Genomic DNA, 26,541 nt, shown 5'->3' on the forward strand with positions numbered 1-26,541 from the left:
TGGGATAACTCAGTCACAAGAAACTGCATTACATCTGAGACGCTCTGCAATCACTTTGTTAGGAATACCAACAGCGTGTGCTGAGCGCATGGCCAGTGATGCAGAGGTCCTTTGGGTCTGCTTGATTATTGTGTTTATACCTCCCAAGTCAGAGCATGGACATTTGTGCACTATAGTCACACTAGGCAAAATAATGTGACTGTGTGGTGGAGCACTAGAGGGCTCCACTCACACCCAGTGTTGAGGAAGTGTGTTGCTGAGTTTTGTGGCACGAAGTGTTCAGTTGATGTGAAAAAAGAAATAAAGCTGAAGTGAGAACTAAGAGCTCCATGTCGTCTGTGCTTACCTCCACAACCGCAGCATAACCAAAATTATCACATCTGTCTGCAATGAATCTGCAGTTTCCCTGCCTTTGAAAAGGTTGCATTGAAAAAGGCAACCAGGTTGGTAACTGCTCACAGTCAGTTCCTGTCATCAAAGCAACTTTGGTGTGTCAAGAAGGTGTGAAAATGACTTTAAGTTTGAATCATTCTGCTATGAATTTGCAGCTGAATAGGGTCAAGATGGCAGTTAATGCAATGTGTTTGTGATGATAGAGTGATTAACTCATGTGGCAGTTTTTCTGCAGTAAAGTAGAAAGCAATTATTTGCAAACTTTTGCCAGTCTGTCTGTGATTAACTGCAGACAGTCCAAGTTGGTCTGTGATTGTCTAAAGACAGATTGCTTCCCACCAGGTGAACAGTGCAATTACCTCACAAGCTGAAAGCGATAGCCCAAGGGTTGCAATGTGGTCACCAAAAGCAGTAACAGAAAAATTCAGTGCAATCACCAATTTCTCTTAGTTACAAGTAGGTTGCTATCTTTATTTTATTCCAGAGTAATAAGACTTTCAGTCTTATGGAAGTGTGAGAACAGCCCTCGACTTTGACCTCAGTCCTGATGGGTTCAGTCATTTCAGGTCAGATCGAATAAAACATCATCCATTTTATAAATTTTGTTATTGTAAGTGTCAGAAAGGTGGATTATCCAGGGTGTTTGTTGACAAATGACTTGTGATTCGATTAATCATTTGCCAGGGAGCCTGCAATAAGATGCTTCAATGTTACACCCGGTTTCGAAACACCAAGATGGGGACAGAGAAAATGCTGAGCTTGAGCCGTCAGATTAACATTTCACCAACCAATGGGTGGCTGCGTTCCTTGTTTTATATGATCTGTGGTCCAAATATGATAATATTGCTCATATTGTGTCGAGTTATTTGGTACTGATGTGTTCAATGTTTAGCAAAATGTTGTATTACAAGCATTCAAATTTCTGTACTTTTTGACAAGGTTAGAAGATCCATAGAAAGAATCACCTGTCCAATATTGTGTCGCTGCCCCTTTTGCTGTTTAAACACCCCTGACCTGTCAAGGCATGGACTCCACTAGACCCATGAAGGAGTGCTGAATGGGTGCTGTGATATCTAGCAACAGATCCTTAAAGCCCAGTAATTTGAAGTGTGGGACCTCCATGGATCAGCCTTGTTTGTCCAGTTCATCCTCAGGGCTTTACTGGGTTGAGCTTTTGGGGTCTAAGTCAGCACCTCAGACTCACTGTTGTGTTCCTCAAACCATTCCTGAATCATTCTTGCTCTGTGGCAGGGTGCATTATCCTGCTGAAGGGAATACCGTTTCCATGAGGGTGTACATGGTCTGCAACAATACCCAAGTAGGTGGTACATATCAAAGCAACATCAACACTGTAGACAGTATAGTTTACTATGGCCACCAGGGGGGGATAGCTATGGTTTCATAGGGCCGTATGTGAAAGATATATTGAAATGATTGGTTATGTCTGGCCTGAGTCTTCTGTCAGAGACAGTTCAGCAAATCAAGAACTCAGTTAACTGCAACTTTAACTATTCAGGCATACTGAATATTGTATACATTAAATGACTTTGCACTTTCAATCCCAATTCTGTGCAGTCATGATCAAAGAATGTGTGACAATAATGTGGTTTTCTGGAAGAAAGATTTTTTTTCTTTTAACTTATAACAACAGTAACATCATCTTCTGCTGAGAAGATAACTCAATATGGAATAAGTATGTTTCTCTTTTTGAAAGGGACTGAAAATAGAGGGCATGTTCCTCCCATATTGGCTTCTCTTCATTTGCTCCCTGTTAAATTAAAATCATTCTCCTCACAGACAAAGTCTTGAATAATCAGCCCTCATCTTACCTTAAAGACCTCATAATACTGTATCACCTATATCAAAGCAACATCAACATGGATGGCAGGATCCCAGCAGAACATTGCTGAAAGCATCACACTGCCACTGTTGGCTTGCCTTCTTCCCATAGTGTATCCTGGTGCCAGGTTTTCCATTGATAAGGGATACACATGGACCTGGCCATCCACTTACAAGAAAACATGATTAATCAGACCAGGGCACCTTCTTCCATTGCTCCATGGTCCAGTTCTGATGTAAACATGCCCAATGTCGGTGCTTTCGGTGTTGAAAGGTCTGCAGCTCCATACACAATAAACTGTGATGTCACACAACTTGGCCCATGTCAAACTCGCCAAAATCCTTACGCCCGCTCATGTTTCCTGCACGTCACTTCCTCCCTAATATATCCCACCCACTAACGGGTGCCATGATGAAGAGAAAATCAGTGTAATTCACTTCACCTGCCATAATGTTATGTCTGATCAGTGTATCCTGTGTACATGAAAACATTTTACTGTTAAGTAGGATATACTGCTGTTTTTGTTGGAAACGAGATTTTTACTGTCAGTTCACTCTGACAATCACTCAGTATTTCTACTGTAGAATAGAGCCGCTACTGTGACTGTCCATTTACTACAAACTGCTATCACAGGTGTTATCACGGGTTAGAGAGACAAATAATTGTGTTTTGTCAAAGAGACATCAGCTGCACTTTTCTAAAGACAGATCCACTACATGGAGGGAAGAAAATATTCTAATCATGGCTTAACTGTCTGTTGTCTTTAGGCTCAGATGGTGGTGACTTATTTATATAGCACATCTTTATAACACTGCCCTCATCTGGTCATTTTAAAAGGCTATATCCCTCCCATTCACACATTTCTGCTTTATTTGCATCCATGTCATCAGCAGACAGAGGCATGAAGAGACTTAATAATCTCACTGGACTGCATGACAAATCACATTTTATTTTCTGAGCGGATTGTACAGTTATTCAGTGTTGTTGGAAAACAGTTTAATGGTCTCTGTATCAAAAAAAAAAAAAAAAAAAAAGTACCATTACTACTAGGAGATAATATCTGAGAAATACTTTAGAATTAAAACATGTCAGTGTTGCATGTCAGTAGTTTACAATACAAAGTAAATCAAATCTACACGATTGATCTATACAATAGCAGCCACCTATGGCATATACAAAGTACCATAAAACAGCCAGGAAAATAAAAATATGTACATTTTCATGCTGTGAATAATTCAGTTATAGACATAGTTTAATTAGAGGTTCAAAAACTTTATAGTTTTCGATATACCTGATTAAGGAACATAAGGTGCCTTATTAAAAAATGATCTAGGGATATGTCCCATGAGAATCAACTACATGATCAGCAAAGTACAGTAAAATGCACACATTAGGATATTATGTGTCACTGTCAGTAAGTATCAATATGTTGTTGATTCAAACAAAGTGACGACTCAGTTGTAAATAAGTCTTTCACATTTTGTCTGAGCCTTTCATTATTTTAGGTCTTCGATGATTTCAGTAGTAAGGCAGGTGCTGTGTGGCACCTTTGGGTACACTCAAATAAACAGTTTTTAAACTAGTCAGTTTAGTGGTACCATCAACAGTGCTAATATGAACCGCTTTGTGTGCACAGTCTTTCTGTTCTGGAAGAAAGGGAGAATATATTCATGAAGGCATCGGGAAGAGATTTACCCCCTTCAAGGTCAGTGTCTGAGTCCCCAATACAACGGGGATGTTCGCACGTGGCGCTCGCCCTTTTTAGTGTTGGCACCGTGCGCCTCCAACATGGATGCACCGACAAACTCCTCCTTTCCTGAATTCCACAGTGTCAGATCTGCCTTAGACCTCACTGTGGGTGAACAGATGTGTGGCTCCTTAAGTCCTTGTTCCATTTAGTGACGCCGTCTTCAGCAGGTTAGCAGGCATGGATTTTAAAAAAAGATATATATATATATATATATACATAAAATGGACCAAAGGGGACCACATATTCAGTTTGTACCGCCTCGTTCCCCCCAGTTTAAGTGCTATACTGGTCGGCACGGAGAACTAAGGCCGATGAAACCTGGAGGAAAGAGAGGAAAAGTCAAGAGATCAGTCTAGACGCTACACTCAAAAATAGCAAATAGTACAGAAAGAATTGATGTGCTGAATAAAGCTGAAAAACAGCTGGGATGAATGTTTAATGAGAGCTATATGTGAGCCTGACCGGGTATAGATCCTGCTCTCTTCGTGGACCTCCATCTCTGAACTCTTGAATTCGTTGAGCTCCTTGCGGATAGCAGCCTGAGAAGAGGAGGAGACATGAAAGAGAGAGCGCTTCAGTGGGAACGGCTTTTATCCGTTTACAGTAGAGCACAGGAGAAGAAAGGCAGCAACGGATCAAAGCTTCATGTATTTTGATGATTCCTCAACTCTTAATGCTCCACAAACAACACACACACACACACACACACACACACACACACACACACACACACACACTTTTCGAACAAACTCAATCTGTATTTGATATCATGCCATATTCCAGTTTCCCCTCTCTCCCTAACACTCTTCACTTGGCTCGGTAATTCACCTGGTAAGTCTAAACCCAGCCATTATGCAGTACCTGTGCTGCATTCCAGGGATCCTTCTTTGTTACCAAATCTGCTTGGAATGCAAATCCTCAGAGTGGTAAAATACTTGCAATGTTTAAGCTACCCACTGCTGAGAAGCTCCAAACCACAGGAGGCCTGTCACGATAAAGAGATGCGTTAGAAGGTGAAGTCTCTCACCTTATCAGCAGGTGTTAGCTTCGTCCACGGCTTGTCTGCTCTGCGATCGTAGTCCTCAGCGTGGGTGCTTTCGACGTACTCATGGAAACGCAGGATCTTCCTGGCTTGAAGCTCGGCCACTGTGGGTCTCTGAGACAGCTGATGGTAGAATGGACAAGGCTGCTGTCAGTTTCTTGTTCACAACAACAGCAGCAACAGAAACAAGCTCTCACATTAAAGATAAAGTCACTTTATTGTATCCTAACCTTTCTGGTGAGCCTCCGCTTGATCTCGCTTCTCTCCAGCCGTCGGTCCACTTCGTTCTTGGCTGTGGGGAGGAGAGCACATTCCATGAGATAGGGAAACACTACAGATAGATTTCACCTGAGCTGCTGTCAGCACGCTGCCCTCACTGGAATCTTTAATCACTGCCTGGCTCTGCACAAGGCACTGCATTGTTTTTAGCACGCTGAGGAGCATCAGTTCTGTAGAGTCATCTGAGGACAAGTGAGCTGCAGCGGGGCAGAATGAATCCTTGCAAACTTGCTGACAGATTCTGAGAAGTATTAAACCTGGAATCGCACTCAGCATCACAGTGATGCTGCATCAGTGATCTACCACAGATAATCTGCTCCTCATAGTTTTGAACTTTCCGTTCTTGTGTTTTAACATGTAAGCAATGGTTTCTTATTTCAGAAACCTGGGTTATATATTTGTTAATTCAGGCAAAAAATATAGAAGTGTTGAAATACTTGAGGCAGTTTGTCCATCGGAGGGCACTCACTCTACAACATCCCTGTTGGGAACAACCACCACAGGTTTGGGCCTGTACTGAGTTCACTAGGCTCCGGGCATCGTTCCACTCTCTGGGTTCATTTAAGCTAACAGTGGCGATCAGGACAAGCAGTCACACAGAGGTTAACCCAGGGTTTCCCCTACACGTTCGCATGAAGCCGTGGTGATGGTAGCATCTGACCAATCTTTCACGGATCCTATAGCTCGTCTTCCACAGGACAGGACTCCTGTGAGTGCTGCAGCTCGCCAACATAAGAGTGAATCTAGATAACAAAAAGATACCCTAGGAATACTGACGTTGCTTCACAGTACAGGCCTCTGATCCGAGCAGAGTGGAAACAAGTATTTACTTGTAAACTTGTGACAATAAGAGCAGATTATTTTAAACTGCAGTATCATCTTATCGTAGTTAAGGACTCATAAATATCTCAGTTTGTTTCGTTTGTCTGAAATTTTTTTTTTTTTTTTTTAAATCAACAAATACCAGTATGTATGCTGGTTACAGAACATTGGTTTTCCAGCACCAGCAGTTGAAAGTCCATCACTTTGATTTCAGGTTAATGGTTAAAAGGAATAACACACTGTGTACAGCTTCTGGAATTGTGCTGTGCAGCTATACTGCACACGTTTCAGCGGCAGCAACCAGAGGTCCTTAATAAGTTCAGTGTCTGCTGTGAGGCCTGAATTTGAATACCTCCGACAGTCTCTTAACTAAAGCAGAGCAGCAGCACTGACAGAGCTGCCTGGTGACTGACCACGAGACAGATGGACTTGATATAGTAAATGTAGTGGCTGTGACTCATTAATCGCACGTGTTTGCTGCCATGTCTGGAAGGCAATGAGTAATTTAGACTCAACATCAATATGGACAACAAGCAGACGTGCCGAGTTGAAGAGCCTAAAGGAACATTGGATAAATAACTGATTCAGGCTCTCTAACGTGCACTGGTGTATTTATTCAAGTCACACACAAACTTGTAATGAAGTGCTCTCAGACCCAATAATGTCCAGACTGCTGTGTGTTTAGTGACACCCGTGGTTGCCTGAGGCAAAAAGGAAAAACATTTTACAGATGAGTGAATGACTAATGCTCTCTATTGATTTCAAAGATGAGAAAATAGAAAGTGGGCTTCTTAACATTACAGCGCAGACGAATGAGATGCGAGTAAACACACAGCTGAATGGAGACGTGAAGGATGGAGAGAGCAAGAAATGGAGGAAGAGGCTCACCTGGAAGGATGTTCCTCTGCTCCAGCTCTTTTGCTGTGGGTCTCTGACTCAGCCGCCTGAGGGAAGACAATATTTCAGACGGAGCATATTTTTCTTTGGCTTCATTAGATAAATAGTGAAGAGTAGACAGGAAAGTGAGAGAGGGTGTGTTTTGAAGAAGAAAGTGAAGTGCTGCAGATATCGATCTCACTCTACTTTTTTGAGTTTGCTGCATGTTAATGTGAAGCCAACTAAAAAATAAAACTATTCAGGCCCCATTTTTTCCCCAAAACTGTCTTAACTTTACTCTCGGTGCCTAAAAAAAAACTTTACCGTGTCAGTGTGGTCCCGATCTTGTTCCTCAGTTCCTCCCACTGCTCCTTATTGTTCCAGCTCATGCCATCATTGTTATCCTGAGTCTCCTTCTCTCGCTCTTGTCGCTCCAGTTTCAGCGCCAGCGTGTCCTTCCTCTTCACTCGACTCGCCAGCCCACCTGTTACACACAAGAGGCATGTTTATACATCCAACAACATGCCTACACCTGCATCATCTTTACACAGCTGAACATGGACATTTCAAAGAAGCTAATAAAGACCAAGTGCTTAAAGCTATAGTTAGTAAGAGCTCAGAGCCAGTATCCTCGGTGTGAGAAGCAAAAGGATCAAAGCAGTTTCAAGGAAAATTATGGAGACCAGTTTCCCCAAAAAGATAAAAGGATTCATTTCCAATTACCTGGTGAATTTATGAACATGCTGGAAATCTCTGCAAGCAACAGATGATTTTTTTCAGTTTTTACAATTAATCATATTTTTTATTGTCTATATATATATATATATATATATATATATATATATATATATATATATATATATATTTTTTTTTTTTAACATTCTGTCAGTCAAAGTTCTTAGAGAGAAAATCTGAATCGACAAAACTATGATTTTCCCCCAAAAAAAGAAAGAAAAGAAATCTGAGGAATCTGAATCAGTGAAGAAAACTGTTATTGGTCCATCTGTTATTGGTAAGACATGAAGAAAAATCCAGTAACTTCTTCATGTTTCCTCAAATACAGTCAAGGTTGAAGCTGTCTTTAGAGGAAAAGCAAAAGCAGCAGAGACACCTCAGGACATCTGACAACTAGAAATATGGACTAATGAGTAAGAATGCGGGAATTCTGGTTATAGTTGTAGCTTTTTTTTTTTTTAAGAGGAAAAAAAAAAATAACTGGATGGTAACCGTGTGTGGTTAACACAGTGGATAGATGGAGAAGCCGTGGAAAATTTATTCAGAATTCAAGGAAACATCTAACCACATTTAATAGCTGGTTTGACCTTAATGAGATCATCATTATTTTTAAAGCAGGAAACTGTGCTGGTGTGGTGAGTTAGAGTGAAAGCAAAGCAGCCAATCACAGCTCCGTGTATGTAAAAAGTCCTTGAAGACCACTAGAATAAACTGTGTGCAAAGCAAAGCATTCAGAAGAGAATATTAAAGGAAAAAAAGACAGAGACTTTGCTTCATGTACACTTTCTTCTTATGATTTTTCAAAGTCTTGATGTCTTTAGAATTGTTGTTGCCCGTAGAAAGTAAAAATAATGAACTGCCCTTTAGGCCTCTGGCAGTTGGTGTCCAGAAAAATCTACAAAGTGAGACAATTTTTTCCCAAAGAACAGAGCATCACGAGGAAAGAAACTGGCAGATCGGTTATTGACAGTCTTATGTAAATTAGGAGACCCACAGTCTTCCATCACTTTGAATTAGAGCTGGGCGATAGAACGATAATGATATGTATCGCGATATAACTTTTACTCGATAGAGAAATTAAGCTATCGCGATAGACCTCGCCGCTCTTGTCCTCTTAAAAAAAAAAAAAAAAAAAAAAGGTCAGCCAATCCAAATTAAGTAGCGCAGAGCCGAACCAATCACAGCCGCAGCGTCACGTCGCGTGACTTGTTACGTACAGCACAAGTGCCAAGCCGCACGTGTGTTTGTTTGGGAAGCAGCCAGCGGGTAATGGAGGAAATGAGTGTGCCGACTAGAAAAATCAACCGAGCGTGACCGAAGAGAAAACAGATGATGGTTCCAATGCCGGAGAGATTGTCGAACGGAAGAGCCATAGAAGTTCCGTAGTGTGAAGGTATTTCGGCTATTTCAAATCTGACAAAAAACAGAGTAGCGTGCACTGTAAATTGTGCCGAAAGCAAGTCTGGAAATACAATAAACTGGTGCATGCGTCACACTGTGCGCCACGTTATTGTTTCGGTGAAATGAATTTCTACAATACTGTTACTGTTAATTCTACTCTCTGCAGTGTTTAAATGCTTACATACACACACAGTTACTGTCCCTCCACACATACGACTCTGTTCTGCTTCTATGCCCCAGCTTTGTTTACTTTTTCCCACCGAGGCTTCTAGACTTCTGATTGGCCAACATTTCTGCACGGTTAGGAATCTAGCGCCACCTGCTGCTTTGGCATGTTCATAGCAGCGTTTTCCTTCATTTCTGCCTTTATGTGTGGACGGGATTATTTTTTAAAACGGAAACGGAAAATCTCAGTTTTCAAAAATACCCGTGTACGTGTGGACGTAGCCTCAGTCTCTGACTGGAAGCGCTAATTCGTCATTCGGCTTTTGTCAGACTAAAGTAACTGTTAAAACTGTTTGAAAAGCTAAGCTATACAACAAGGAGAGATTGAGAATTTCCTTTTAGTTCTCAGTTTATTTGATATTGACAAAAGTTAGTCAGTTTTGTCTGTTCTTCTGTAAAACAAACTAAGATTTATTTTTAGAATTAATATTTTGTTTCTAAGTGGAATTGACAATTTAGTCTGTTTCGTTTGTTCTATTTTGAAACTTAAACGCTTTAGCGGCTGCCTTTTGTGTAGTTTGCAATATTTGTCTTTATTTATCTGAAAAAGTCTCATGTTCCTTAAGTACATCTACCCTGTTGAACTTATTATGGGAAATAAATATTTAAATAAAAACAAGCTGCTGATTATTTCACATTTTACTTGTGAGCAACGGCACATTTAAATCTTACAAATATAGTTATTTGGCTTATATCGTGATAGATATCGTTATCGCCTGAAATGAAAAAAACATATCGTGATATGAAAAAATCTCATATCGCCCAGCTCTACTTTGAATGTTTTCAGTTATTATGCTTGAGGAACATTGAAACCATAAACCTGACAGCTTTAAGATGTCAGTGCTTTAGGAAGTATTTCCCATTACACTGATATTTTAAGTATTACATATCACATCCTTTACTTTTATTGAAAACAATTTCCTGAAATGAGAGACACTAATTTGGCTGTGAGCTGAGGTGAAAACTATTTTCTATTCATCTTAATGTACTTAAAGATAAGTGGGATTTTTAAATGTCACTTTACAAGTGGAACTTACTTGGAGGGCCTTCCTCGTCTTCATCACTTTCTTCGTCTTCTCTGTACAGGATGGGGCCATCTGAGTCCGACTCCTCCTCGCTGTCTCCAGGGCCTCCACCCTCAGGGATGACGGACACTCTGGGGTCTCCAATCAAACCTCTCCTGCTGCGGGGCTCCAGCTCCGGCTGGTTGGACGGCTTAGGGGTAAGTTTGCGCATCTCCTCTTCAATGTCAAAGTCATCGTCTTCTGGCCTGTGAAGGAACACAGCAGCTGTTAAAGAGCAATAAGCCCACCCTGTCACAAACCCGCACATTGCATTTGGGAGCAATTGGGTGGGGTGCTATTATAAAATATTTGCTGTGAATTTGAAAACTACTTCTGCTTGAAATGCCCATCCCTGGTGCGCAGCTGAGGCAATAAAACAGAGGTCGTTTGCCTCCATCAAACAACATCTGTTTGTACCGATTTGTATAGAAGACTCAAAGGCGTTTAATTTTGATATAACAGTTTAGCCACACACTATGTTTGCAGCAGCTCATTCAAACTTTGAACAGTTTTATTATTATGATGTGGTTTAAGCACATTAACCCACATCAAACTATTCTGTCATGAAGCTACGTTTCCAAAATAAAGCCAAATGTGCCTCTTGATTTGTTATGCATCTGCATATTCCAAACATAAATAAAAATAAAACCTGTGCCTACCCAGTGTTGGTCACTATATAATGAGTGCATAATGTGAAGCATATGGAGCACTTACAGCCTAAGTGGTTCGATGGTGATGGGGAGAGAGTGCCGTGAGTTAAGCCCCACTTCTGTGGGGATCGCTGGTGGTACCTCAAACAGCAGTGAGTGGGCTCTATGGGAACCGTCTGGGTTTGGCTGAGGTGCACCGGGACTGGCCAGAGCCCTAGAGATGCGAACATGTAGAGGGAGGAGTGGAGGCTGGCTGGGTGGCTCGGTGGTTGGGCTCGGCGGGTTAATTTGCGTCGTGGGGATGGGACCTGTGGAGGGGATGCTGGGTGGCTGGAGCGACTGAACCCTGGGGGGAGATGGAGGTATGTGGGTGGGCGGTAAAAGCAGAGGCTCAGTGGAGGTCTCAGGAACTGCTCCATTTGTCTTCTCCTCTGTGGTATTTCCTTTCAGGACAGCAGGGGGCACCAGAACAGGGGCAGGGGAGGGCTCACGGGTGGCAGACTCTGGGGTCTGACTGGGAGGAGAAGGATCCACAGAAAGGTGCTTGATGACAGGGGTTGTCCTCTTTGGTGGGGTTGGCGGAGAGCGTTTGGTTGGTACCGGGACAACACCTACACCAGAGCCAGCCTGTGAAAGCTCTGCTGTTAAAAAGAGAATCAACAACAAGTCAGTACCTGTTATAAAGCATGATGACAACATATACAACCTATCATGAGCAGGTTTAGACGCACATTCAATCTGTAAATGAGTATGGTTAGTTTTATTAACAAAAATGAACAAAAAGCAAATCTGTCATTTTTAGTGAGGGAGAGATGTTCCTGTTAATTCAGAGCTGGCTGCTGAGTCAGTGGAGGGTAACACAGGTATTAGCTGTATCAGCAGGCTTTTAATGAACATTCCAGTGTGATGAGCACGCTTGGAGCATTTTGAGAATTAAATGCCCACCACATTTCCATGCAGAGCTTTTTTGCCATACATTAGCTGAGCTAAAAAACAGCTACAACCACAAAACACATGCGATGGAGGTCTGGGGTTAAATGAAGGTGAGGTATTCCCTGTTGTATGAAGTTTGTGGCTCTATTCCACCTCTCCAGGCTTTACTACAACAGACCGGGATTGTGGCGCCCCTCTGGGTACCTGAGCAGCACTGGCCAGCCCTGTGATGCAGGTACAAGGGTAGAGAAAAGTAGAGGCCGAGCTCACTCTGGCGTCTCCAGCTGGTCCAGTAACAAGGCTGTCTGACCTTAGAGCCCCTGTTCAACGTGGAAGCTGGCAAAAATGAGTGGAGATGTCAGGGATAGGGCTGGGTTTACATTCCAAGTTGGGAGATGAATATGAGAGGGAGGGGGTTCAGATAATGGTTTCTTGGCTTTACTTTGCCAGAAGCAGAGTGTACATCCATCATTACACAGTAAACAACTTCTGTGGAAAAATATCTCAGAGCAAAAGATAAGCACTTTCCTCATTGCATCTAAAAAAAAAAAAAAAAAAAAAAAAAACCCCACTAAAGTGTGGTGTGGTAAACATTCTTGACAGTTCAGGGAATTAAATCACAGGGAAATTATGTTTCTTCTCATTTTGGCTGGCCCATCAGCAGCAGCTACAATCACATATACATATCAGCTGGACTCAATATTATTAATATTATTATTATTATTATTATTATTATTATCATCATCATCATCATCATCATCAGCCTTTTTATTGCAGGTCTAAATTAAAACCCTAAATGTAAATATCAGTCTCAAATGCACAATACTGGTCATTAAATGATTTACACATCACACAGCATAGTTTTTAATATAACACAGCCTTAAAAAGTAGGAACAAAGCATCACAGAGGGAACAGAAATGAAAACTGAAAACAGAAGATGAGACCTTTTCTTTATCACAATCATATACTGCAGTAACGTGCAACGCTTGACAAAAGGCAGTGGAATGTGTCACTGCCACAGAGAATCAGCAGGTTTCAGATACAGTGCTGTAAACAGGAGCAGCTGTGGCATGCTGGGACAAAGACATAAATACTAAAAGCCAATCCTTTTTTTTTTTTTTCCATAAATCTGCCTTGCGGTGCAATACTACTAATGCTGCATAAGAGGAGCAAGCTCGTGCGTGTCTCCTCGACTGAGAGTGGCGGAAACACCGAAACTTCACAACTGGTGACATACTGGAAAGCACACACATCAGTGACATCCGTGAACAAGTACGGATATTCTGTATATCAGGATTACATCATGTTCAAATGGTGAAGTAAAAGCAGCACATTTACAACTTCAAATCCACTAAAGAGCAATTCTACTACTGTGAGCTTTTAATACTTTTAATGAGGTCTGAAACACCTGTATCTAAGTCACAATTTATTTTTAATTGCATATATCACTACATGAACTATCTTAATTGCCCCTTGGGGACAAATGAAGTCTTTCTGATTCTGAACTATGTGAGCCCTTTGGCCAATAACAAAAGCTGACTGTAGTAAGGGTTTAGCAAACATGGAGGTTTGGGTTAGAGCATGCCTCACCAAAGAGAGAAATTAGCTGGAAAAGGTTGAAGTCATCAGTCTACATTCAGTCCATTGAAAATGTCTATAAATGGAGACAACTTAGTTCTGTGGTCATTCTCTTATAAGTGGGATGAAGCACAAAGCTGATCTGTGACCTCAGACAAGCAGCTCAGAACAACAACTAAAGATGTAAAGGAAGTTAACTAACATGTCTGTTCATGACTGTATGCAGATCACTGATCAGGCATTGTTTTGTGTTTGTGTGATCCTGAATGTTAAAGTCAAGCTGGTAACAAGAATGACCTTGACAAACAACAGTCAGTGTTTGGATGAGCATGTGATTACTATGAGACAGTTTTCCTTATTTGTAGCTCTCTGTTGCAGCAAGATGTTTGGTTCTAGGCTGGCCTGGCTAAGTGCTTAGCTAACCTTTTCTGTAAGGACCAAAACAGAAAGAAAGAAGGACAAGGGGGAAAAAAGCACTTCTATCTACTTATATGGACTATTTTTACTTGCACATTACTTTTCTCAGTTTATACATATATTAAAAAAACACCTATACTTTAATCTTAATAACTGTACAGTACTCTGTTATTGTAACTATTTTCCATGATGTAAATATTTTCTCCTGTAAACGTTGTGTATGTTTCTGTTCTGTTTATATATGTGCTTTTATTCTGCTGCTGTTACAACCAAATTTCTCCTTGTGGGACAATTAAAGGATTATTCTATTCAATTCTTTCAGATAGAATCACAATGTCTTTGAATTCGCTAATAGTCAAACCTGCAAGATCTAAATATGAAACGAAGTCATAATCACGCTGTTATTCATATACAAGTCACTGAACAAGGCCTTTTTCACAGCATCTATTTTAACGTGAACTACAGTTGTAATAATGACTTTAATGACAGATCGGTTCTATGAAGGCAGAGCCTTTACTATGGTAAATAGTATTTACCTAATGTTCCATGTAAATATGATGAATTAAACAAAGACTTTGCAAACATATCCTTTCTAACAGCAAAAAAAACCCCAGACTTGGGCCCTGTCTATTCCAAGTAGCTAAAAGTGTCCAGCACCATGTATTTGCTGAAGTCTGTAGAAAGACTTATCTGGTCATGTATAACATACCTTTCCCATAAACAACGGGGGAAAAACTCTGAAACACTCACTGATCTCCAGAGTTTGACCTGTGACCTAAGGAACAATGTCCACCATGCACCTGCTTTTCTATTAGAAAATTTTTCCATTATTCTATTTTTCCACCAGAAGTACCACTACTACAGTCAGCGACACTTTAAACCCAGCATTGAAATGTCATTTAATAGCCTCTTTTTCTAAAAACCAAAACATCTTCCCTCTGTCGTCTTTGTACTTGCTCCTAAAAAGGCCATTTTGGGATTTTGTTTGATGAATCCTGTAAAAACAAACAATGTAAAACAGCAGAAGCAGGCAACAAACTCACCAAGCAGTGCAGGGTTGCTGTTGCGGTTGGTGGGTTTTGGTGGGGGGACAGGAGGTTGTTTGGCATGGGGAGGAACGGGGGGCGGTGTGTCAGAGTCAGTTGAGGAAGCAGCAATGAGGGAAGGTCGGGAAGCGTCATCTATAATTAGGGACACCGTCCTTGGGGGTTTGGCTATAGATACAGCAGCAGAGGAGGAGGAAGACGAAGACGAAGAGGATGAAGACGAGGAGGGGGTCGGACTCCTGGTGGACTCATAGATAGGACTAGCGAGGAACTTGGGGGGGAGCAAAGCTTGTTTGGGTGGGAGAGGCAATTGCTGTGAGTCCTGTGTTGGAGGAGTGTCAGGGGTGAAGCGGACACCAGCAGACTCTACAGAGGGGGTAGACACACACACACAAACACACACGCGCACACACACATTAAAGACAAGGTCACAATAAGGTGCTGCATAAACACAAAATGCTGCTGCATAAACAGGAAACATGAAAGGGAACGCTGAAGGAGAAGCTGATGCCCGAGTCAGGCTTATAAAATAATAGAGCTTAACCAGAGGGAGGGCAACTCGGATCAAGGTTCTGCAATTATTAGAGGATGAGAGGCAACGTGAATCACATGATGTAAAAATCACACACAGCAGACAAGGAGGAGGATCAAAGATGCACGGAGGGGTCTTAATGATTTGTTTTCCCGCTTTTCGTGTTCACCTAGATTCATGTATCTAAGCTCAGCATTTACCGGTTCATCTTCATTAGCCCATCAAAATAAGGGTTTAGTCATTTACTAAAAATGCCTTTGCAACACCATCAGGACACTGATTAGCAGTGGTTTCATCATAGCTAAGCATCCACTGATTAAGAAAACAGGCACAGACACAAGAAATTACATCGCAGATTCAAATTGGTTTCATCAACTAAACAGGTAAACAACAGATACGACAGCAAATTTGAATTGCCATCGTATCTGTTGGTCGATAACAAAATATCAACCAACAGATAATTTAACTTGCAGACAAAAATGCTTAGATTATAATAAACTGCCTTGGTAGTAGTCCACTTGAAACATTTAAGTCACTACAAGCTTAGTAAGTAACTCCTTTTCCCTACATGAAATGCAGATACAGTGGCTCTGGAAGTGCCACTACACTGATGCAGAAGCAAAAGTTGTTTAAGATGAAATAAGGCAAAATCATTGTTCTTACACAATATGGGAAACTTGCAGCTTGTGAAATCCAGACATGTGCTACACACACACTACTGGCTCCTAACAACTACTCACTCACAGGCCTACAGGAGTTATTCAATTTAAAAAAATTAATTTAAAAAAATCAGTTCCTACAACGTGAATCAGCTGTCTTTTGTACAATAACAATAACAAAAAAAAAAGGCAGGCAAGACTTCATCAGAAAGCTGAGCACCTGTACTGCAAAACTGCACAATTTCAGGATGTATTTTTGATAATTCACTGCAGACAACTTCAAAAGGTGCATTGTGGGTAAACCTTTCATGATCAGATCACTGTGTGCTGGTTCATGTCCAGAGTGACTGCTCTTTACTTGACACAGAAAGCTCAAGCACATCAGTGCAGTCACATTTTCATGAAATCGCAATTATCAAAGATGGCCATGTTGCTCATAACATGACAAAAGGTTGAAATTAAACCTGCAAACCACACCTTAGTATATTTTGTGTTGAATTGTGGTTTTCATTCCTTGAGCAAGTAGAAGGTCAAATTAACATTTGGTGAGTATGTAAGAAATATATTTTGACACAAAAGGAAGCTGAAAGATGAGACTGGTATCAAAAAGTAAGTTAAAAGGAAACCATCCGTTTACTGTAAGATGTTCTGGCCAGCCACCTAAACCAAACGGTGATATAGACGAACTTTCAGTTTGTCCAAAATGCACTTTTTCAAGTTTCCTTCAGTGAGTTATCAAAAAGCAGATCAAACAACTTGGGTATCACTAAAGGCTTCTGAGAGAGAGACCTCACCTGATCGTTCTCTGAACTCTGCAGGGGCTACGTATCTGGGCAGGGTGCTCCTTCGGTCAGACTCTGACGCAGGGCGAACTTTCTTGCTTTCCTCTGAGGAGCTCTTCTGGAGAGGAGGCCTCAAGTCAATCTCAGAGGCAGGCCTGATGATAGGCTGAAAGTTGTCCACAGACCGCTGGGGTCCTGGCCTCTCTCTCTCATTTCTTTTGGCCCAGTTATCCCGTTTGTCCTCCCTCTCTACTCGAGCATCTTTCCTCTCGTGGTTTTCTCTGTCCCTGTCATCTTTGTTCTCTCGCCAGTCTCTCTCGGGACGCCGATCCCTCTCTTCTCTCCTGTCTCTGTCATCCCTTTTTTCTCTTTCATCACGCTTCCTATTTTCTCTGTCCTCCCGCTCGCGGCGTTCTCTTTCATCCCTGTCTCTCCTTTCCCTGTCGTCCCTATCCCTCTTGTCCCTCTCATCCCGCTCTCGTCGTTCTCTTTCATCTCTGTCTTTCCTGTCCTTCTCTTCGCGGACTCGACGCTCCCTCTCATCCCGATCCCTCCTTTCAAGGTCCTCCCGGTCCCGCCTCTTGTCCTCGTCGCGGTCCCGCCTCTTGTCCTCGTCGCGGTCCCGCCTCTTGTCCTCGTCGCGGTCCCGCCTCTTGTCCTCGTCGCGGTCCCGCCTCTTGTCCTCGTCGCGGTCCCGCCTCTCACGCTCGTCCCGGTCCCGCCGTTCTCTGTCTCTATCTGTCCTTTCATCCCTCCATTCTCGCCTTTCTCTGTAGTCTCTATCTTCTCTCCGGTCAACTCCACCATCCCTTTCTCTTTCCTCTCGCCTATCCCTTTCTTCCCTGTCCTTCTTTTCATCTCTGCCATCTCTTCTCTCATCTCTACGGTATCTATCATCTTGTTGAGACCCTCGAGGTAGAGTTCCTCCTTTCTTATCAATATCTGATGGCAGACGGCTTCGTTTGTCTACATCAACAGCGAGCCGTGCATGAGTGTCCACATCCAGCGGTGCCCGGTTACTTCGAGAAGCGTCAGACGGCACTCGGTTACGACGTTCATCTAGTTGGGGTAGCCTGGAATTCACCTTAATGTCCGACTCCCCTCGAGACACTCGCACCCCCGCTTCTGAGAATCTGTCCACATCCATTGGCACAGGGTGACCATTTTTAACTGGTGGAGCTTTGGAGTGGTTCACTTCATTACTCTCTGTCAAAACAGTGAAACGAGTGTCATTAAAGTTGGATCCAGTTCAGCCACAGAATGCGTATTACAGGTCTGCCTACCGTTCTCTGGGTCGTCCTTTAGAACGCCTTTTGCTATTAACTCTTGGCGGCTTTTCCTAACTGAAATCTTCCTCTCCAAAACTAAAACAAAAAGTAAAAACACATACATTAAGCACGATGTAATGATTTACACAACATGCAAACGCGACAAAATCCTGTAGTAACCATACCTATGGATGTTTCTGTGAACTTGTCACTTGGCTTCTTCTTCCTCCATTTCCAGGGCTTGAAGATATTTCCCATTTTGGAAAACTTGCCTTTACGTTTAGCTGGAGGCGTTCCTCCACCAGAGCTGCCTTCCTCACCTCCTTTTGTGCTCTGTTGTAGGTCAACCTCATCATCTGCATGAACAGGACACAGAAAAACAATTTCAACTCATGACAACACCCTCACACATTAATCCAGTGTCACACTTATCCCTTATTTTGAGAACATACAACCGTCTAATGTAAAAACTAAACAGCCTTTACAGGCTGCACCAGTGCAGTTAGATTTCAAATGTAAGGCAGAGCTGCCTTATTAACCGCCATAATGAAAACACTAACCTCTAAACAAGTCCAGTCCAAATTCCACTCCTCCACCTCCTACTACTATTTACAGGGTGGTGTGAATTAATATGTGTGTGTGTGTGTGTGTGTGTGTGTGTGTGTGTGTGTGTGTGTGTGTGTGTGTGTGTGTGTGGGGGTTGCCACTAAGGTGACAGTGGGGATTCAAGACCATGTGGTATTCTCCTCCATTTGTCACACCACCACTATCAAACTGAAAACCTGAAATATTCTTGGCTTTAAGGGGGAAAGTACATATCTGAGTTAGAATTGGTAAATGGACTGATTCTAAAATAGCGCTTTTCTACTCTCACTGAGCACTCAAAGCGCTTTATACAACTTGCGCATTCACCCAATCATAACCATTCACACAAGCACTTGATCTAAGGTTTTTAGTGCTTCTATCTAGCATTCACTCGCATTCTCACTCCAATGAATGCATTGGAGGGCAACATGGGGTTAGTATTTTGCCCAAGGATATTTGGCATGTAGACTGGAGGAGCCTGGAATCAAACCACCAACCTTCCTGTGAGTAGGTGACCGCTCTACCACCTGAGCTACAGCCACCCCCATTCTAGAACAGGAGCATTCCAGAGGAGGTGTTTTGAAAATCCCGAGAAAGCCATAAGTGGGTGTGAATCTACCATTATAATTCTTAGGTGGTGAGTCGGCAGCAGTTATAACTGTTACACAATACTGCACTGGAGCATGGCAGACAGTGACAGGAAGTCCTGTGGCATTTCAACGTTTAATGTCCCTGAAAGGAATATTAAAATGTGCTTATTTAGCTGTAGCGGTTAGACTACACATTTTATGCATCCCTCTCTACTATAAATGAGTTCATTTTATATTTTGGCAGTCAATGACATACCCAACAAGTTCCTTCAGGAACAGGTCCAGAGAGAATTTCTTAAAAATGCTATACACAGCATTTCGGTTACATTTCACACTCAGCCAGACCGGGCAAAGGTCAAACTAACAGATCGGCAAACTAGTCATTAGTCACCAATTCAAAATTCTTATAATTTTCTTATCTCAATATGCCTCACAGTGAGAAACTGAGCTGTGACCGGTGTGGCACAGGGTTTAGATAAATGTGGCCATTGGTCAGAGTCCTCAGAACATTGTGCTCCACCCCCGAGGGGAATAGAAGACAAAAAGTCTGAAAATCTGGATAAAATCCTGGAGGGATAATGCAGAAAAATCAGTATTGAATGTCCATGATCTTTGGGCACGAAGGCCCACAGCGTTAATAACAGAAATGATTCTGTGATGATAATCACTGCAACAGCTCAGGAAATCACTCTGTCTAACCACAGTTTGCCATGCCATCCACAATTTGAAGCACTGTCATGGAAAGAAGAAGCCATATGATCCAGAATCGCCAAAGTATTCTTGAGGCCGAAACTCATTTAAAATGGACCGAGGCAATGTGGAAAAAACTGCTCTGTCATAAGACCAATGAAAAATTTTAAATGGTTTGGGAACACATTGATGCTTCTTGTTATTAACAGTCTATTTGTGTCTATAAAACTGGCAGATCTGGAAAGTGTTGTATTGGTTAGAGCAGGCCGATATGACCAAAAATATTTATCACGATATACATTTGAAAAATTGCAAAAACAATATAACTGACGATATAATTGACACTAGACAAAATACTTTACAACTCCACAACTTTATTAGTGCTAAAGAAAAAAAATAAATAAATGTATTTTCACTTAAACAAGCAGCTGGTTTTTTTGGGGTTTTTTTTTTTTTTTTTTTTTTTTATGTGCATTAAAGTTATATAAAAATTTAACAGTGAAAATGCAAATTCCTTGCTGACAGTTTAACCAAAAGGCATTTCCAGTGGAAATTGGCCGACATATCCTCAGCATGACCATGTATAATGTCCACGAAACTTAAAGAGGTTATACACACACAATACGGTAATATTATGTTGAAGCACAGTACGTATCACTCTGCGAGGCGCCTGCCTACGATAGCTGTAATGCTCCGACAATCCATCAAGCGGTGCGGGTTCGTAGCTTAGCAAAGTCGTACTAAAACATTTGACAGATTTTCGAGCGCCGTGTACGACATAAAATCGTTTTGAGGTCAGTAAACACAACCAGAATTCATACATAAGGCACACGGGATTATAAGGGGTGCTGACGATTTTCAGAAAAATCAAAGGATTGATTTTAAGCATGCTCTACCAAAAATAGTGCTTTGGTGTGTATCTGACGGACGAAAGCTAAACCAGTTCCACACCACTGAAGTTGCAGCATTTTTACAAACAAATTCTGGTTCATCCGTTTCATTCAACGATCCGCTTTCGCCCTTCTCATTCTCCGTCGCCGCCATGCTTTTTCCACCATGTGCATATGAAAACAAAGGCGCGTTTTACCCATATTCTATTGCGATATTTCATTGTCTTATTGTTGCCCAACGTTATACCGGTATTACCGTGAACAGTATGATATGGCCCAGCCCTAGTGTTGGTGTTAACCACAAGCTATCAAAAAATACTGATCCACCACAGCCACACTAACAGGGCTGCCTCTGACACAGATCTGTATGCATTTAATTTATAACGACCTGATGAAATATTTGCAGCAGGGTCATCCATCAAACTGTTAACTGACAGAATATTTCAAAATGGCATTTAATGACCAACCCCCCACCATTTGTCTCTGAAATCCTCGGGGGGGGTCATCCATGGCTCAAGCCCGGATGTTTTTTGAATGATCTCATGAAAGAATTGTTTATTAAGGGCAGGCGTGTTCAGGCATCAGTGTGTCACTGTTGATCAAAGGCCAAGTCACATCTGAAACTCTCCCATCTCTGACCACCCAACAATCTCACAGGAGACACACTCTCCGGCAGCTCCAACCCAACTGCCTGTGTTGATTGATGGGGGATTGACAAACAGCATTCAATGAAAAATATCTGGGATTCCACCAGCTTTGTTGCAAAGCAGGTTGACCTAGTGACTAATTATGCTAAGGGGCATTAACCCTTTACAGCCGATCGGAGCGGGCACGCTCCATTTTGCGTAACTATTTTTAAATCCCGGTAGCTCTGCAACCACGTAAGCTAGCGCAATAATTTTTTTTGCATATGAAACCGGAGGAGTTGTACTTACATCTTATGCCATCAGCTTGTCCTAGGTCACAGTTTCCTTCCACATATAGCTTTGCAAAAACTGCATAAAAATCACTTGCAGCAACAAAAACATGATATTCCAGAAACACGCTTCGCCGATCCGATCAGCTGTTTGTAACACTTCCTACGTCCATCAGCGCGAACTATCACATGACCGCATGACCTGCCCGAAACCGGAAGTGACGTCATTTTGCGGAAATGTAGTTTTTTTACGATCGGGGCCTTATGAGCCTATACTTGTGTTTTAAAAAGTTATGTTTGAGTTTATGACTTTCTGTGTCGTTTCTGGGATGCTTAGGACTCATATTGCACTGCTGGAAATAGTTTATTTTGATGCATATGCTGTTATTTTGCAAATTTGCACTATAATATTTATTTTCGTTTTCAATTTTCAATTTTTTTGTAGTTTATTGCACTTTTTTGCAATTTATGTAATTACTATGCACCTAATGCAGACATATTATTAAAGTTTGGGCTATAATGGTTGTATTGATGTATAGCAACTTGAAATGCTCCCAAAAATGGCTCCACAGCATGTAAAAATATAATATAAGCTCTGGCGGACTTGGTTCTATGGTAGGTCTTAAAGGGTTAAAATGCAACACTGCCCCAAATATGATCAATAGGATTCATAATGGGAAGTAGGGAGGCCAGCCTATAACACCCTTAGTTATCAGTTCAGCTAAAGCCTTTTCACAAAAGAAAAAAAAAAAAAAAAGAGAAAGGCACAGAGGAGACCAGAACAGGCAGAGAAGTTGCAGCAGAGACCGCTTCTAAATTCTGATAAAACCGAGTCATTCTTGACCATGATATGTCCTTCAATGCACATATTACAGAACTATGTATGACTGCTTTCTTCCATTTGCACAATATCTCTAAAATTACAAAAACATCCCATCTCAGAGTGATGCTAAAAAACTAGTTTATTACTTCTAGGCTGGACTACGGTAATTTTTTTTTTTTATTATTATTATCAGAATGTCCTAAAAAACCTTCAGTCAATCCAAAACCCGACACTACAGTGGTGGGTCTTATCACCAACAGTGATGAGACAGCTTACAGGGAGGAGGTCAGCGCCCTGACCCACTGGTGTCAAGACAACCATCTCACCCTCAACGTCGCAAAGACAAAGGAGTTGATAGTGGACTTCCGGAGGTGCAGAGAAGTACACACCCCCATCACCATCAACGGCGCTGCTGTGGAGAGAGTGAGCAGCTTCCGGTTCCTTGGTGTACACCTGGCTGAGGATCTTACGTGGTCAGTACACACAAACAAAACAGTGAAGAAGGCGCAGCAGCGCCTCTTCTTTCTCAGGAGACTGAAAAGATTCGGCATGAGCCCCCGCATCCTCAGGACCTTCTATCACTGTGCCATTGAGAGCATCCTCACTGGATGCATCACCACCTGGTATGGCAACAGCACCGCCTACAACTGCAAAGCTCTCCAGCGAGTAGTGCGGTGCTCTGAACGGATAATTGGAGGTGAGCTTCCCTCCCTCCAAGACATCTACAGGAAGCGGTGCCTGAGGAAAGCGGGGAGGATAATCAAGGACTCCAGTCACCCCAGCCATAAACTGTTCAGACTACTTCCATCAGGAAGGAGGTTCTGCAGCATCCGGTCCCGTACCAGCAGACTGAGAGACAGCTTTTTCCATCAGGCCATCAGACTGCTGAACACGTCATAGACACCTCAGCTTCACTACTGGAACTTTAACATTATGCACTCCATACTGTACAGTAATGCCACTGTTTTGCACATGTCTCAACTCTGTATATTTTATTTTATACATTTTATTTATTGTTTACTCTATTTAAATTGTAAAATATGTGTACACACACACACACACACACACACACACACACACGTAGAAAAATATTTAGTATACACATCCAGAAATGCATATACTATTATATATTGTACATATATTTATTAGTTTCAGATGTAGCCATTCTTGTATTTTGCTTGTTTACATTATTGTATTTTGCACAACTCTGTTGCTTGTGAAGCTCGCACACAAGAATTTCACTCACATGTGCTGTACCAATGTACCTGCACATTAGGGCTGCCACGATTAGTCGACTAGTCACGATTACGTCGACTATCAAAATCGTCGACGACTGATTTAATAGTCGACGCGTCGTTTGAAGCTTTGTAAGATCACAAAAGACGCAGGAATACCGGTAAGCAGTAGGATTTAAGAGTGTAATAACGGCCTGACACAGAAGATGGCAGCACTGCATGTACAAGGATGCCAGCTGCCATTAACCCCGAAGAAGAAGAAGAAGCTGTGTCCCAGAATTCATAGCGCAGCCCAGCTCAGTTTCCAACAATGGCGGCAGCTAGTTAGTTTTAATATTACTCTTATTATTCTTTCTGGGTCACAAAATAAACGTTTAACATATTTTCATGCGAGAATGTAGCTGTGTAAACCTCAAATATCTGCTCAGTTTATCAAGACACCACATATTTTCAAAAGCGCTCCGACGTTTTCGGAGACGTCTGTTACCCACTAGCTCGATAGTTAGCCGGGGCAAGGCTCACCCAAATCGTTTTCAAACCCACTGCCGTCTGTCGCTACTCAGGTTAAATATATATAAGTCACTTAGATAACTTAAAAATGTTATTGTTTGGCTTTTTTAATATTTTATTTGTTCCTGAGTAAATCGGTTTGGCTGAGATTAAAGTTATAGTTTTTACACAGCTGAATAAACAACTGGTTATCAGAAGTGTGAGACGCTCGAGAATATACTCCGGTGTCCCGTTATATTTTAGATAGCAAGGAGTTTATTAAACTTCACCGAAAGAATCTGCAAATTTCATTAAAATTTAATAAACTATCATCTTGTCTTTATTTTTAGTTAGCACATACCGTAAACACTTAAAGCTGTAAGCTAATGATAGTTATATAAGAGCAGATGCTGCTGGTGCAATAAGCTGTACGTTTTACGTCCAATGGATGCATGATCTGATTAGTCGACTAATCGCAAAAATAATCGGTGACTAGTCGACTATCAAAATAATCGTTTGTGGCAGCCCTACTGCACATGTGATGTGACAATAAAAGTGATTTGATTTGATTTGAGAATCTGAAGCAACAGTACTGACCAGGACTAGAAAGAGAGAGCACATTTTTCTTATATTGGCTTCTTTTCATTGGCTACCTGTTAAATCCAGATTTAAATTTAAAATCCTTCTCCTCACAAACAAGGCCTTGAATAATCAAGCCCCATCACATCTTAATGACCCCATCAGGTTGGCAAATTTGAATCTGCCGCTGCTTTTAAAATGTTCATCTCTGATGCACTGAGCCACAGATTCACATATTTACCACATAATTTTCCCATGTAGACCAGAAAAAAAATGTAAATAAAAATCATTACTTAAAACAAAGTTATTCTGATGACCACAGTGAAAAATAACATTGTAGACATGAAATCATGCATACTGCTTAGAGTAATGTCAGGCTTAGACAACAGTGTCTCACTCTCCTCAGAGACTGTGGCATATATGCATGACTGTGGTATGTGTAACAATGAGTAACCACAACAACATGGGGATGCACCGTGTCTGTCATCCTGAAACTCTCATAGTTCCCAATAAAAGCTCAGGTTATTTTTCCATGCAAATCAAATTGCACTTCAATGCTAAAACTTCGTATGCTGTATATTCACATAGAATATATTATGTTATCATAACACTGACATTTACCATTTACAAAGTCAATGACTCCACTCTAAAGGAAAAATTGTGTGTACTCTGCCACAGTGATATTTTAGAAGAAAAAATTAACACATTATTTGAGAGCATTTTGTGTAACTTTTATAAATAACGCATTAATTAATTTGCATTAGTAATTATTGTGTCATTCTGTATCTTGTAGAGGGCCTCATTCTCACTAGGTGAATGCATGAGCGCACTCTTTGCGGAAGAGTCCTACCATCCTTTTTGGCTGCTTGTTTGACCATCAGAATAACGATGGTGTGTGTGCCATGGGCAGCTACAATTTGAGCCAATAGTTTGACACACTGAGTAAATTTTCCATATCTCATCTCTTGGCTTTGAGTCAAGAGGGAGCATATTTTGGTCTACTACAGTTCTTTTTACTCATAAAACGAAACCCAACTCAATGTTCCAAGTACTTCCCATGCTCAGTCCCATCTATCCTGCTTTTGACTATCAAAAAGCTCATCAGGCTGAGCACACGCGCGAAGGTTTTCTGGCAATTCATGGGACACAATTCGAATTTAAATTCAAAATAGACATTTATTTCGTGAAATAACAGTCCCAACCAACAGTGTGAAAGTAGGGCCATCACAGGTTTGACATTTCTGATACAAGTTAAAATCTGCATATTCACAGAGCAGCCTATTAATTCTCCATTATGTGATTAGACTACATAAGATAAAATCATGGATCAATGTTTGTTGACAGCAAATGGTGCATATATACAGCAATTACTCAAGTGGCTCATTTCCAGCATCAGTGACATTACCAGTTTTAGATTAATCATTGTAATACTGAGTAACTTCTACATTGAT

The 26,541-nt window shown here is 41.4% G+C and overlaps 1 protein-coding gene across 9 annotated transcripts in view; it reads right to left on the reverse strand.

The window, feature by feature from the left end:
• Positions 1–3,162: 3,162 nt before the first annotated feature.
• The window catches only part of phactr4a (phosphatase and actin regulator 4a), a 36,937-nt gene continuing 13,558 nt past the window's right edge, over positions 3,163–26,541 (reverse strand). For 4 of the 9 annotated variants that reach the window (XM_082521369.1, XM_082521368.1, XM_082521367.1 and 1 more), the window contains 13 exons: positions 18,479–18,649; positions 18,309–18,389; positions 17,038–18,231; positions 15,050–15,418; positions 12,215–12,346; positions 11,142–11,718; positions 10,401–10,633; positions 7,327–7,486; positions 7,015–7,070; positions 5,256–5,317; positions 5,011–5,148; positions 4,446–4,522; positions 3,163–4,301 (listed from right to left, as the gene is read on the reverse strand). In XM_082521369.1, the coding sequence (XP_082377495.1) occupies positions 4,286–4,301; positions 4,446–4,522; positions 5,011–5,148; positions 5,256–5,317; positions 7,015–7,070; positions 7,327–7,486; positions 10,401–10,633; positions 11,142–11,718; positions 12,215–12,346; positions 15,050–15,418; positions 17,038–18,231; positions 18,309–18,389; positions 18,479–18,649 (3,266 nt within the window). In that variant the 3' untranslated portion in view covers positions 3,163–4,285. The remainder of the gene's footprint in view (positions 4,302–4,445; positions 4,523–5,010; positions 5,149–5,255; positions 5,318–7,014; positions 7,071–7,326; positions 7,487–10,400; positions 10,634–11,141; positions 11,719–12,214; positions 12,347–15,049; positions 15,419–17,037; positions 18,232–18,308; positions 18,390–18,478; positions 18,650–26,541) is intronic. The other 5 variants (XM_082521370.1, XM_082521366.1, XM_082521372.1 and 2 more) reach the window with 5 other exon arrangements.

The sequence above is a fragment of the Aulonocara stuartgranti genome (genome assembly GCF_965226115.1).
Source record: "Aulonocara stuartgranti genome assembly, chromosome: 22".
NCBI classification, from domain to species: Eukaryota; Metazoa; Chordata; class Actinopteri; order Cichliformes; family Cichlidae; genus Aulonocara; species Aulonocara stuartgranti.